Source organism: Saccopteryx bilineata, chromosome 1, assembly GCF_036850765.1.
Source record: "Saccopteryx bilineata isolate mSacBil1 chromosome 1, mSacBil1_pri_phased_curated, whole genome shotgun sequence".
NCBI classification, from domain to species: Eukaryota; Metazoa; Chordata; class Mammalia; order Chiroptera; family Emballonuridae; genus Saccopteryx; species Saccopteryx bilineata.
In genome coordinates, this window is record NC_089490.1 from 284319272 (window position 1) to 284333719 (window position 14448).

The window sequence follows — 14448 nt, forward strand, 5'->3', positions numbered from 1 at the left end:
CATGACCTATGACAACAGTTTACTAAGGGTTTTTAGAATAATTTCTATATTATAACTAATGTAGTTTTTCTTAAATGTAGATTTCCTTCTTGCCTAAAATCAGTAGTATGCTGGCATTGGTCACTTTTTTAAAGGAAGGTAGTTGCACTGATTTCAAATATTGTATGGAGATGCCTGAATATGTTAAGGATGTTTGTCAATTGCAAAACCTTATACAAGTTTCTTTTCCTAAGAGAATACTAAACTGGAGAGCAGTAATTTTTAAATCACTTTCGAAGATTTTCAGGGTGATCAAAAAGCAAAGCTGCTTCAGAATGAGAATACAAACACCACTTTAACCCTGGGTAGACCTTTAAGCAAGCTTGACCTTCTTGGGCCCTGCTTTATTGTTTCCCATTGTAAGCTATTCCCGTTGTCTGATTTTGCTCAGCATCTTCTACAGGGTTAAATAAGCAAAACATTTTTATACAGCTCCATAATTTAAAAAATTCATGCTTTAGATTATTAATGACTGCATAAATCCTCATGGTAAGGGATATACAGTCCCCAACTATCCTGGATCAATCACAGGGTTTATTGTTACTATATCTTAAAATCAGAAACAAGATTAAATATAATGCTCCCCCATCAAAAAAAAAAAAAAACAAAACAAGAAAATAACCCAGACTCATACAAAACAAAAACCTTCCACGTCCCTGTTTGTTTGAATTAAGGAATACCGTTATTGCATTGTGTAAATTATCATATTCTTGAAAAAATAATATTGAAGTGTATATATGGTTATAATGCTACTATCCATAGAGAGCTGGTATGTCTTCTCCACAGTACTGGTAACATATTTTTCTTCCCTATACTCATCCCCTCCCCATCCCTAAACCCCTTTTGATTTATAGTTAATAACATTTTATTTTAGTGTATTGTTCATACCATCGACTCTTGAATTTATCTTCTCTTGTAAGCTTGTCCACTGACTTGTAACACATTCTTTAATTACTTACATTATTTAACTTCTTGTTTTCCCCTCAATGAAGAAATTTGAAATTACCTTTAAACTTTTTGATTTTATAGTCAAAATATTTTTTAGATGAAGAAACGAACACGTAAAAAAAAAAAAAAAAGAATCTTGGTCACAAGTATTTTATAAATATGTGACTGTATTTTTCTTCATGTCCAGAAACATACTGAATAGACTTCAGGTATATTCCTCCCATACACACACAGTTCATGGATCTAAGTTTTCATTTGTACCAAAATGGGCAAGATAATGAAGGCACAGGCTCACGTTGTATCAATAAAGGACATCAAACACAGTCATGAGGCACTAATGACATAAGCATAGTCAATCACAAAAAGCAGGTTTTCAAAATCTTCAGTAATTTCTCTCCCTTTAAAACATTTGGCAAAATTCAGTCTAGATATTTTAATACCTCAGAAAGAAAAAATAAATAAGAGATGCTACATTAAAATGTCAGATTACCTATAATCAGTTCCTTAAAAATATAAGGAAAGGGGTAAAACAAAGGGAGGGAATCACAGATTTCCTATATTCATGGATTATCCTTCCTTTCTGAGGGCCGCAGATCCCTGTAAGCATCTGCAGAAATGCCGGCTGTACCTGAAGATTGAAGAGATTGTCGGTATTGCTGACATGGTCCCTCTACACTTTCAAGTGATATAATGACAAAAAAAATTAGCTTGATTTCTGCTCTTTGTTAAAAACTTAAGTCAAATTTGGTTATTTAAAGGTGATTTTAAAAGTTTAAAATAATTGAAAAATATAACATATTCTAGCTTTCCAATGAGAAACAGATGAAATATTTAGACTTCAATGGCAAATAAATGCACTTTAAAGCCAAGCAAGTTTTTCTCCTGTTTGGAGAATCTATACAGACTACAAAAACAGTTATTGTTTCTCTACTGCTGATGACCACATCACTCACAGAACAGACCAGGAGCTAAATTTCATGATTTTGAGATGTATTCTGTGACACTATATCAGAGACGAGGGATTAACCTAGATCTGAGCAGGCAGAATAGATCTGCCTGTTACTCACAATATCCCTGTTACAAATACGTGACAATTGAACCACAAAGCATCACCCAATCTCTGTTTACATCAAAACCACCATCTATGTGATATATAATGACTGGCTTTCTATGGGGTAACACCACCCATTGCAGGACTAGGGCTGGCAGTCAATAGAGCATGCCATGTACAAGTAAAGCTAAGCCTACAACTGCAGAAATAACACGGAAATATACCAGCCTATCCAAAGGCATTCAATATATTCTAAGAACTTTTCCTGGGGATTTAATTTTGATATTTTTTCCCAAGTCCTTCAACTGAAAATGTCTCCATAATTTTTGTCTTTTTACAACAAAATCTACTGAGAATATATTTATCTGTTTCAAAGTATTAGAAACAAAGGAGCTGATACAACATGTATTTGCAATTAATTGTTGTTATGTCAGTGAGTTACAATAAGCTGTTCTTGCATGCTTGAAAAATTAATTATAAAGTAACAGTGAGGAGTACTTATGAAGGATCTCAGTAATTTGGTATTTTCTTTTTGCTTTAAAAACAACTAATATTCATCTCTGAAAACACAGTATGTATATATATGTGTGTATATATGTATATGTTTGTGTGTGTATATATACACACACACATAGTTGACCCTTGAACAATGTGGGGGAAAGGGGCACTGACCCCTGCACAGCCTAAAATTTATGTATATCTTTGACTCGCCACAAAACTTAATTATTAATAGCCTACTAGTGATTGGAAGCCTTACTAATAACAAACAGTTGGTTAACACATTTTGTATATGTATTATATACTGAATTCTTATAAGTAAGCCAGAAAAATGAAAATGTACAAGAAAATCATTAGGAAGAGGAATACATTTATAGTATTTATTGAAAATATTCCACAAGTAAGTGGACCCGCACAGTTCAAACCCATTTGTTCAAGGGTCAACTGTATTTAAATATATTTTTTCATTTCCATGCTTATTACATAAAAATAACTATCAGAGGTATCAATCTATCAATGTCAGCTGATATATATCCAGTTAATTCACTGCAGAAAGGAAAATAAGACAAAATAATCAGTAAAGCTCACAGTTCAAAAAACATTTTTTCTTTTTTTTTTTTTTTTTTTTTTGCTGTTTGACATTTTTTGGAGGTTTCCCTGTGCTCTGTTGTACAAGCTGATTCCCAGACTAATGGCCTCCAAGAAGACTTGAAAGGAAGCCTGACGACTTCTTATTTTGCTGTGCTTCTGCTTCCTGATCTTGTGAGAGTCCCAATTCACTCTCAATTTGATCGAGCTCTGACTGGTCCAGAAGTTCAAAGTCATCACCTTCACTGTCTGTGTCCTCTGCCGGACTTGGTGCAGCCTGAGAAAGGGTTTGCTGTGCCCCCTCTAACTGGTCTTTGATGGCAGCAGTCACTGCAGCTGTGATGACATCCCCAGCCAGGTTGCTCATCAAGTGAAGGGTTTGGTCACTGCTCAGAGGAAGAGTGAGACCGGTTGCTGACTGCCTCTCTTTGCTGGGTCTGAGGCCGCTATCCAACTGTTCCTTTTTTCTCTTGGGCTCAGCGGGCAAGCCAAGGCTTAATTCATCTTCATCGTTTGTTCCCAGGCCATTTTCTGGAGATGGGAAATCTGAAAGGCCTCGAGAAAAAACTTCCTCACTAGGTCGGTCAAGATCTGTGAAACGGATAACAGAAGTTCATGCTTATGTGCCATCATAAATTTGAAATAAAAAAGCTGACTAAAAGATATCTGATTTTAATCTGAACCCCGTGACAACCCTGGCATTCATCTAGCGTTCTGGTTCAGTTTAAATCAACTTAACCACACATATTGGATCCCTCCCGAGTCTGGGACACTATCTCTCCACAAGTATACAAATACTACATGGTTCCCGACATCTTTAACTTTCCTTGTAAGCACAAAACAGTGTATGTAACGACTCAATATTCAACCTAACATTAGCTTGACGTTTGAGAAGTTTAAATGTTCACCACACACAAAAATTTCATCCTGCCCCATAGGGAAGAAATTAACTTAAGCCAATGTGGATATGTATGATTAAAGAATAAAAAATAATTCAGTTGGAATTTTACATGGTATCTGGTACAGAAGAGAAGTATTACCCAACCTCAGCATTTTCATCCATGGAGATCTATCTGAGTATCTGTAACCTGTGTTTATTTAAAGCAATGAATTAGAAGAAGCGGTTGCTCCTTTTATTCTATATTCAACCTCAGAGCATATGGAAATATTTGGCTTTCCATAAAGATAGCTGAAATTGACCGTATCATTTTAACCAAACTCCTGTCCTGAACATATATAGGAACACTTTTAAGATTTGGGACATTTGAAAGCAATGTGGTTCATAGGAAGTCAGTGATTTTATTGTTTTTTACTTTTCATAGAAAGTTTTTCAGAATAATGTTTAACTCTTTACAACACCGATATGAAATCTTCTATTTAACTACTGAAAAGTCTCATCTGTGGGTTGGATTATCATTGTCCTTTCATTGTGAAAGTTTAACATGGGATACTTAAAAACAATGTGTGTGTTATCCGGGTCTTGTGGCTATTTAGAGCTTGTCAAGCTCTGGTGGACTTCAGTGATCCTCCTGTTCTCATGTGCTTTAAAGATGAGGAAATTTAGGTCCACACACAGTCCGTCGCCTGTTATGGGTAAGTTACCTAATTACAAAGAAAAGCCAACACTTGGGTCCCCCAGTCTCCAAACCTGTCTCCTTTCAAACCCTGCACAGCTTTCCTCCTTCATCTAGAAAAAAGAAAGTGTGTTCTTGCCTGTAAAAGTACACAGAAGACAGTGTATTCATAATCCTCCATTACAATCTGCTCATATTTTCAGTATACGGCTAAAATGACTTGCAATAATCCAGTGAGTCTAGCTAAAATTAAGTTACTACACAAGCGTTGTCTATTTTAAATTGTATCTAACCTAATTAAAATAAGAGGTTTTGGGGGTTTGTTTGTTTTTTGGTTTTTTGCTTATTTTTAAACTAACTTTGAAGAAAAACGTGAGAAACCTTGGAGCCAGCTTTGGATTTGGGGAGACTGCCCTCCATGCGCCCGTCCCTGTTCACGAGGACCAGCCGGGTATGTGGGATTAGCTTCACTCTTCCCCTCCTCTCATTAGTGCTACGAACAACATCACCAGGCATTTTAGATATTAATTTTCATTGTCAATATTTGTTTTCAAAATAAAGGCAGAATTTAGGCATTGACTTGCTTAGATTTTTTTTTCTTATACTCAAAAATAATAGCCTTTGAGATGTAATCCATGTACTATAAAATGTACCCCTTTAAAGTATACAATTCAGTGGTTTTTAATGTCACAAAGCTGTACAACCATTACCACTATCTAAGTCCATAACATTTTCATCGCTCCAGAAAGAGACAGACTAATTTCCAGTCATTCCCCATTCCCTCTGCCCCAGGCCCGGTAGCTACCAGCCATCTGCTTTGCATCGACATGGCTCTGCCCTTTCTGCACAGTGCACATAAATGGAGTTAGACAACATATGTAAACTTGTGTGTCCTGCTTGTTTCATTTCACCTAATGTATTCAAGATTCACCCCGTCATAGCATTTATCAATACTTCATTTTAATAGCCAAGTGATAGTCCATTGTATAAATATACCCCACTTTGTTTATCCATTCAGCAGTGGACAAGGTTAAATCTTTCTGCATGCACTGCTAATAATAAAAGAGAACTGTGAGCATACCATCAGAAGTGTCTGTCTGCGGAGTGTAGCCTTCCGAAAGGTTGAACGTCCCATTGTCCGTCCAGGAGACCTCGGACACGTCTGTGTCGGACACAGACAATTCTTTGGCAGCCACCGTGAGGCTAATCTGTGTTAATATAAATACCAATGGCACATTTTAACCTTGTATGGCAAATCTTTTGAAAACTCGATGCTAACACTAAAAATATCAGGATACTGAAAAATCAGATGAGTATTTCTTTTTCAGAACTGTTCAATCATCTTAAGAGAAATAGGATTCTATTAGGAAAATCATTCCGCATTAGTGCGTGTAAGTAAATTTACAGTTAAACCACACAGGAACAAATTGAAAACTAAACAAAAAAATACCTTAGGACAAAGAGCTGAAAAGTCTAATTCACTGTCATCTTTGTAACTTTTTTCTTTGTCTGCTTCTGTTGAGAAAAAATTTGGAAGCTTTCAGTTTCCCGGCCGGCTTAGACATGGTGTATTTTATCCATTACATATCCTTGCCCACATTCCTCATTTTCTCCAATGCTTCCATAGAATTAAATGTTTGCACACAACAAGCTTCACATATTTGCAAAGGTCTCATTTCCAAGGGAGATAGTCCATATCAGTGGTTCTCACAGCGTGGTCCCTGAACCAGCAGCATCAGCACCACTGGGAACTTTGTATGATTGATTGATTGATTTGAGATCAAGTTATTTGAATTATGTATGTTGTGTGGTTTTTTTTAATTTATAGGGATGACATGCTTCGCCAGGCCCTACCCTAGACCAGCTGAATCAGAAACTCTGGGGTGGGGCCCAGCAATTGACGCTTTAAGAAGTTTTCCAAGGAGTTGTGATGCTTGCTGTAGTTTGAGAAGATATAAGGTCACAGGGCAAGTTAAAAAGTGAAAATCGACCGCTTGGATTTTTCTTCTATGTATTTTCTTTTCCTTCCCATTCTTTTGATCCCTCCTATACAGTTTCCACATTCTTAGGCCTACTTTTGTCATTTTTTTATTTGCAATAGCTCACCCCAAAAATAAAGCAAATTAAAGAAAGTAGATCATAAGCAGCAAATACAGAATAGTTGAATCCTTTTCTCTTCCCGACAATTTAATAAAAAGTCTATTTATTGCATGTTTCAAAAAAAAATGAATAAAAGTCTAAATAGGAAAATGCTATGTTACCTGGGATGATTAGCTTCTGTAATAATATGCTGTAAATGGTAAGACAACCTGAAATGTACTGAAGATGATTTCATAATAAATAGCCCACTAGTGTCTCATTTCATGCGTAGAATCTAAGTCAAACTTTACCTACCAGATCTCTCACGCTTCTTCTGGTTAATATATTCTCCAATTCCGAAATCTAGTTTCAGCAAAACTGACTTGATTTTGCTGTATATTTTTTGTCCCATATCATTACACTTAAACAGTGGACACAAAAATGCACACAGTACTGAAATATAAGAAGGAAGAGAGTGTGGGTAAGATCATCTTTACTTCAACAGGATACATCTTTGTATTTCACAAAAATGTCTCAGTTCCTTTACTGACAAACAGAAGCATTGTCTTAGGAAAATGCTTCTATGAAATAAGTTTATAATTTCAATTCTTCCCTCTGTAATAAAAATATTTATTCCTACATGCATGCTCGCAAACACACACGCATCATGTTTATAGCCATTGTTTTCAAAGACTTGCAATTAGATCAATCCCCTCCCTTTAATCCTTTTACCCTCAACATGTATACAAAGGTTCCATGCTTTCCAGACAACAGTCTGGAGCCTGTTTAACTTATTTGTTAAATGCTATTGCACCATGGGAAAGTTATTATCTATGTGCTTCTCATTTGTCATGCTGGTATAATAACATTATTTGGGGGCTGTTGTGAAGGATAAATGAAATGAGTGCAAACCGTCTGAATAACACCTTGCCCATATTAGACTCTCCTTCTCTGGCTCTCTTCTCCTTTGCCTATTGAACAAAGCACATCCAGAGGCTGGTATTCTACCTGAGTTCTATTTGGGAGAAAAGATTTGAGCTTGGACCATTTGCCATCTGTGTTATGCATTAGGAATACAAAAAGAAATCAAGGTTGTCTCATCTTCCCTAATATTTATTTTTGTTATTAGAAAACGTGCCTATTTACCTTTTAAATAGGAGCTGCAGACTGAAATACCTCTAGAAACCAAGGTGGTATGTGTAAATTTTAAAAGCTGGTATGAGAGAAATAGGGAAATATGAGGGTTAGTTTATGTGGAGAGTGCACACACCATCTAAAAGTGGCAGCGCTAAATTCTATTTTTCAGGAGAAGTATTAAATCTATACCTTTTATAGCATGTTTGAGTTATAGCTGATGTATAGTAAATTGCACATATTTAAAGTGTATAATTTGTTAAGTTCTCACCTATGCACACAACCAAGAAACCATCACCACAATCAAGATAGTGAACAAATCTACCATCCCCAAGTCTCCATGGGTTTCTATTAATCCTTCCTCCTACCTTTCCTTGACCTCTCCTGTCTCATCCTCAGGCAAACACTGGTCTGCTTTGTCACTAGAAATTAAGCTTGAATGGTATATAAATGAAATCATAAAGTATATGCTCTCTTTTTTTAATCTGGCTTCTCCCACTCAATCTAATTATTTTGAGATGTATCCAGATTGCTGCACATATATATTTTTTAGTGCTGAACAGTAATTCATTTATGAATATAGCATATTTTATTTATCCCTCCATCTATTAATAGACATATGGATTATGTTCCATTCATACACGAACAGTTGTGTAGAAGTCTTTTGCAAAAAAACGCTTTCATTTTTCTTGGGTAAACAGCTAGTTATGGAATGGCTGGGACATATAGTAGTTTTTAAGAAACTTGCCAAACTGTTATCCAAAGTGATTGTACCTTTCTACTTACCCACCAACAGTATGTGAGGATTCCAGTTTTCCATATCCTTGCTAATTAGCTTGGTATGATCTGTTTATTATTTTTATTTTAGCCATTCTGGTATAATGGTATCTCATTGTGATTTTAATTATTTTTTAAGCCACAGGACATACACATGGGCAAAGGTATTCACTTGGGGATGGGGAGTATAACATATAGTTTTAAAACATAATTTAAAATAAAATTAATCATTTATAATCCTGCCTTTTCAAACGATTCTTCCAATTTAAAATATAAACAGATCACTAGGGAAAGGAGAAACTTTGTACAGGTGGATATTAAAGAATAACCAACTTTCTTTATAACTAAGCACTCATTCCTCCTCTTCCAAACTATGGCAGGTCTTGTTAACCATTAATTGATAACACATGGACCACACAATCTAGCCAAATGTTCTATAATACTTACAAAGTAGATAGCTGAGTATCACCCCGGGAATGTAACTTCCCAAGATCATAAAAAACGTGCACACACTGCAGACCAGGAGGCAAAACTAGAAATCAGAGAAATAACATGACAGGTATGACACCAGGATATTTTAGAGCCTATAGGATATACACACGGTTATTTATCTACATGTGATCTATCACATTATGGCAAATGTTTTTCAGTGTTCTTGTGCCCATAGTTTTGAATAATGACTAATGCCTATAGTTTTGACTAATGACTTCAACCGGCCTTACTGCATTTTCACACTTGGTAATAATCCTTTTGACGTTCCAGAAGCTAATTTCTGGCACAGAACACAATGTCTCCCATTAACCATGCTGTGGCTGAAATGCTGTCAGATGCAAAAGGACTGAAGATTTATTGCTCCCAGAAACTTCTTTTACTCAGGACTACTTGCTGAATATAAAGCAACCTGGCAACTAAATCTTTAAGTTCTAATTCTATAAGCCTACCAAAATTCATAAACACAGCAAAACATGAAACAAAAATTAGAGGCATTTCCGCAAACATAATGGTAATTTGTATGGTGGCTGAAAAGCTGCTGAGATAACTCTACTGGCCATTCCTCCTCCCTAACGATACCACATTGACCCCCTTCCGTCAGTCATGACCCCCCCAAAAATCTTGACTGTTTTAAAAAATTTAGACACAAAGATAGAAAAATTCTCCCATAAAGTCTTCACATATTTTACACATTCTCACCTTAAAAATAAATGCTTTTCTTTTGCTTTATCTTTAGGGTATTATACTAAACTGATAAGCAAAGAAAATAAGGAAATTTGAAAAAGACACGCAAATAAGGTATTTGCAATGGCTCAATAACTGATAAGAAGAAGAGTGTGGGGGGTCTACAGTTCTGATTAACTTTGATTTTTCATTCCTTGGCACAGGATTAATAAATTAGTCAAAAGGAGAACTGATGAAATTGTGGAACTAAATGAGCTATTTCTGATAGAGTGGGGTCCTTAGAGAACATGGCGTTCTAGTAGTAAAATGGAAGAGGAAAGACCTTAAAACTTGAAAGAACAAATAAGTGTACAAAAGCATTAGTATAGTCAGGATTCAGTTTTGCAAAGGAATTTTACAATAGCCTCTAACTGTAGCATCGCCCTCTGAAGCGAACTGACTTGGAGCCTCTTAAGACAAGCTAATGAAGCTTTAGGCTCAGAATCTCCTTAAAACATTTAACCATTTCAGTAAAATAGGCATTAAAAAAACCACCACCACCACCACCACCACCCCCACACACACACCACCATTTGGATATCTATTCTAAAAAATCACCATCAGTGGTTTTTAAAAATCCATCCATTTACAACCTTACTACTTTAATATACTCAGAATGTGTCCAAGCATAGTTTGATTATTTAGTATTAGACTGAAGGTAAGAAAGTGTCTGTACAGGGTACAAGAGGACTGAAATGCCAACGTTCCTAGGCTCTTCCTTCCAGCTACAGGCAGATGTTCAAGAAACTTGAATAGAATCCTGGAAGGGAAGGGTCCACTGATGGCTCCGCAGCTCACCCTTGCTACCAGGATCGCACTGAAGCTGCCTCCACCCATAAAAACAAGACAAGAGCATGTGCTTCTCCTCGCAATCCCTTCCAAACCACTGATGACTCTTCTCCTCAGAGGTTTTGCCTTACTTAGAAAAATACTCATTCCATTTATATACTCACTATGAGTGTTTTTGCCAAAGGTTTTATTTCTTAAATATATAACATAAGAAACTCTACTTTTTTATTAAAAGTCAGACTCAATTATCTCCAAAAGCCCCTTCCAACGGGTTATGTATTCCCTTCATCTCCCTTTGACTTCAGAGCTAGGCTACATACTATAATTCTCAATATTTTTTCTTCTTAGTCTGGATGACAAGACCAATTACTATTCATTTTAGTTAAGGGCCTGGCTATATATGTAAAAAATTAAAAACAATCCAATTTCAAAATTAGGTTCAAGATTTTTCGCCCTGGCCGGTTGGCTCAGTGGTAGAGCGTCGGCCTGGAGTGCAGAAGTCTCGGGTTCGATTCCCGGCCAGGGCACACAGGAGAAGCGCCCATCTGCTTCTCCACCCCTCCGCTTCTCCTTCCTCTCTGTCTCTCTCTTCCCCTCCCGCAGCCGAGGCTCCACTGGAGCAAAGATGGCCCGGGCGCTGGGGATGGCTCCTCGGCCTCTGCCCCAAGCGCTAGAGTGGCTCTGGTTGCAACAGAGCGACGCCTGAAGGGGCAGAGCATCGTCCCCTGGTGGGCAGAGCGTCGCCCCCTGGTGGGCGTGCCGGGTGGATCCCAGTCGGGCGCATGCGGGAGTCTGACTGTCTCTCCCCGTTTCTGGCTTCAGAAAAATACAGAAAAAAAAAAAAGATTTTTCAAGCTGTTAATTTAGTTCCACATTTCTGAACCTTGTTCATACCAGCTCTCACAGCATGTGTTCTTTGTAGGTGATATTGTAAAATGGAGAGCACTCACAAGCTAATAAAATAAGCTTATTCATTTCTTCTAAGTTTACTGCACATTTTAAAGCACACATGGTAATTCGCCTATATGAGAAAACTTGCCTTGCCAGGGCTCTGCTGTTTGAAAAGAGACATTTCTTGAAGAAATATGCTGAAATTCATCCATGATTCTGCAATACAGTGGCTGAGCCTGGGTCTTTCCTCTGGCTTGGAATTGATAACTTCCCAGCTAAGGAGAGAAAAAAGAGAACAAAAAAATTTTAGCTGAACTTTTGATGACTTGATATTCACTACTTCAACAAATATTTATTGAGCACATACTGTTGGCCATGTTCTCTGGAAAAGCCCCATGCATAGATAAACAGGCCTGACATCTGCCTAGCAAAGCTCAACTTCCAAGAGAGGAGGAGATGCAGGTTAAACCACCAGCAACACAATTACCCAGTTACAACAAGGGTCAGAAGGGTCAGGCTGAGGGAGAGGTATAGGATGGGGGTGCTGCGGCACCTTCTCTGAAGAAGTCACTTGAAGCTAAAATCTGGATTAGTAGAAGTTTACCATAAGGGCTCAGAGAGTTTCAGAAACAATAATGTACAACATACACAAAGGCCCTGCAGTGAGAAGGAGCTAAAAGCACTATTCTGAGCCCCCAGTGTGGCTCCAGCAGAGTGAACCAGAAAAATATCATTACATGAAACTGGGAAAGTAGCAAGTGGACTAGGTCGAACCATGTCCCTGCCCTTGTTTTCCCCCAGGAACCTCAGTAAGCTAAAAACTGATAACGATCACTGCAGGAAGAAGACACTAGCAGACACACGGCATTCCCTACAATTACAATGACATCAAGTTCAAATCCCACTCCTGCAATTCTAACTCATCACAAAACTATGTCAGTTCAAACCAGCTCTGCTTAGGGCCCTCAAATTCATTCATTTCATAAATTATTATTAGTACCTACCATGATGAAGGCACTGCTACAGAGCTAATAAGGCCATACCTAAACATGTTTCAAGTACAGAGAAGTGAACTATCACCTGAGCTATGACTGCAGGGTATCAGAGTGAGGCTGGATTTCTGGATTCAATTATAGTAGCCCTCAGACAAGTCAAAGCTACCTTGGCCCTTAAGTGCTCAATGACATAGGATCCGTGTACATATAGATTGTTACTTTTTAATGTACTTTGAAGACTAAGGCAATTTGTAAACTAAATAAATAAGGTTTCCTTTCTCAATATACATGTTAATCCAAGTTTAAATCAATTCAATGGCATTAAAAAAAATTCATTTCCTTCCTTCTTTGTTCTGTCAGCCTCAATTAATGCTCTGAAGCCAAGCTGTCCAGGTGATGCAATTCCACTAGGTAGATATTCGTCAAATGATGTCCTGCTGTCAGAAGAAATGAACATTGAGGGATGTTTAAGAATCAGGGAGTGCTTTATGTATCCATCAACTCTACCTCCTTTCATGGTGACTAAGTCTATCACTAGGTTTGTGTATCTCATGAATGATGCCGGACCTATTAAAAGAAACACTTAAATGCATGGTTAGGAAGCCACTATCTGTAACAAAATCTTGCCAGTATGACTGCTTAACGGGGAGAGATTTTTTTTATAAACGCAAAAGCTGTAAAAGCAAAGGAAATAAGGTTATCAAATAATGGCCGCTTTTCTTAGAACAACACGGACATGCTGCAAGCTGGCGGCTCGGCTTGGCTACTGGGCAGTTCTCCAGACCACAGAGAGGACTGAAACACAGGTTTCCATTTCTGCTTGCTATGTATGTTGAACGGTATTTCAGGGATTCTGTTGAACTGTTTGGCAAATATAATTCTAACAAAAAGCAATGAAAAACTTAAAATGAACCAATTTGATGATCATTCTTTTAGTGATTATAATGAAATGAATGAACATTTCCTAATTGGAAACAAATTTAAAATAAATAATTTCATTAGGACAATGAACAAAAATAGTGAGTTATATTCAAGCAATAAAAGATAAAACAGCAATGGAAATGAACTCCAACTCCATGTCTGTCCATGAACCTTAGAATCGTAATATTGAGGAAAAAAACACACAGAAGACTATATACAGTATGATTTCTTTTTTTTTTTTTTTTTTTTTTTAATTTATTTTATAATTTTATTTTTTTAATGGGGTGACATCAATAAATCAGGATACATATATTCAAAGATAACAAGTCCAGGTTATCTTGTCGTTCAATTATGTTGCATACCCACCACCCAAAGTCAGATTGTCCTCTGTCACCTTTTATCTTGTTTTCTTTGTGCCCCTCCCACCCCCTATCTCTCTCCCATTCCCCCCTCCCCCCCCCCGTAACCACCACACTCTTGTCAATGTCTCTTAGTTTCACTATTATGTCCCACCTACGTATGGAATAATACAGTTCCTGTTTTTTTCTGATTTACTTATTTTGCTTCGTATCATGTTATCAAGATCCCACCATTTTGCTGTAAATGTTCCGATGTCATCATTTCTTATGGCTGAGTAGTATTCCATAGTGTATATGTGCCACATCTTCTTTATCCAGTCATCTATTGATGGGCTTTTTGGTTGTTTCCATGTCCTGGCCACTGTGAACAATGCTGCAATAAACATGGGGCTGCATGTGTCTTTACGTATCAATGTTTCTGAGTTTTGGGGATATATACCCAGTAGAGGGATTGCTGGGTCATAAGGTAGTTCTATTTTCAGTTTTTTGAGGAACCACCATACTTTCTTCCATAATGGTTGTACTACTTTACATTCCCACCAACAGTGTATGAGGGTTCCTTTTTCTCCACAGCCTCTCCAACATTTGCT

General features: G+C 37.2%; 1 protein-coding gene across 3 annotated transcripts in view; it reads right to left on the reverse strand.

Moving 5' to 3' along the window:
- Positions 1-479: 479 nt before the first annotated feature.
- The window catches only part of RETREG1 (reticulophagy regulator 1), a 134197-nt gene continuing 120228 nt past the window's right edge, over positions 480-14448 (reverse strand). For all 3 annotated transcript variants that reach the window (XM_066243966.1, XM_066243977.1, XM_066243986.1), the window contains 6 exons: positions 11732-11858; positions 9136-9220; positions 7093-7230; positions 6149-6213; positions 5780-5906; positions 480-3715 (listed from right to left, as the gene is read on the reverse strand). In XM_066243966.1, the coding sequence (XP_066100063.1) occupies positions 3225-3715; positions 5780-5906; positions 6149-6213; positions 7093-7230; positions 9136-9220; positions 11732-11858 (1033 nt within the window). In that variant the 3' untranslated portion in view covers positions 480-3224. The remainder of the gene's footprint in view (positions 3716-5779; positions 5907-6148; positions 6214-7092; positions 7231-9135; positions 9221-11731; positions 11859-14448) is intronic.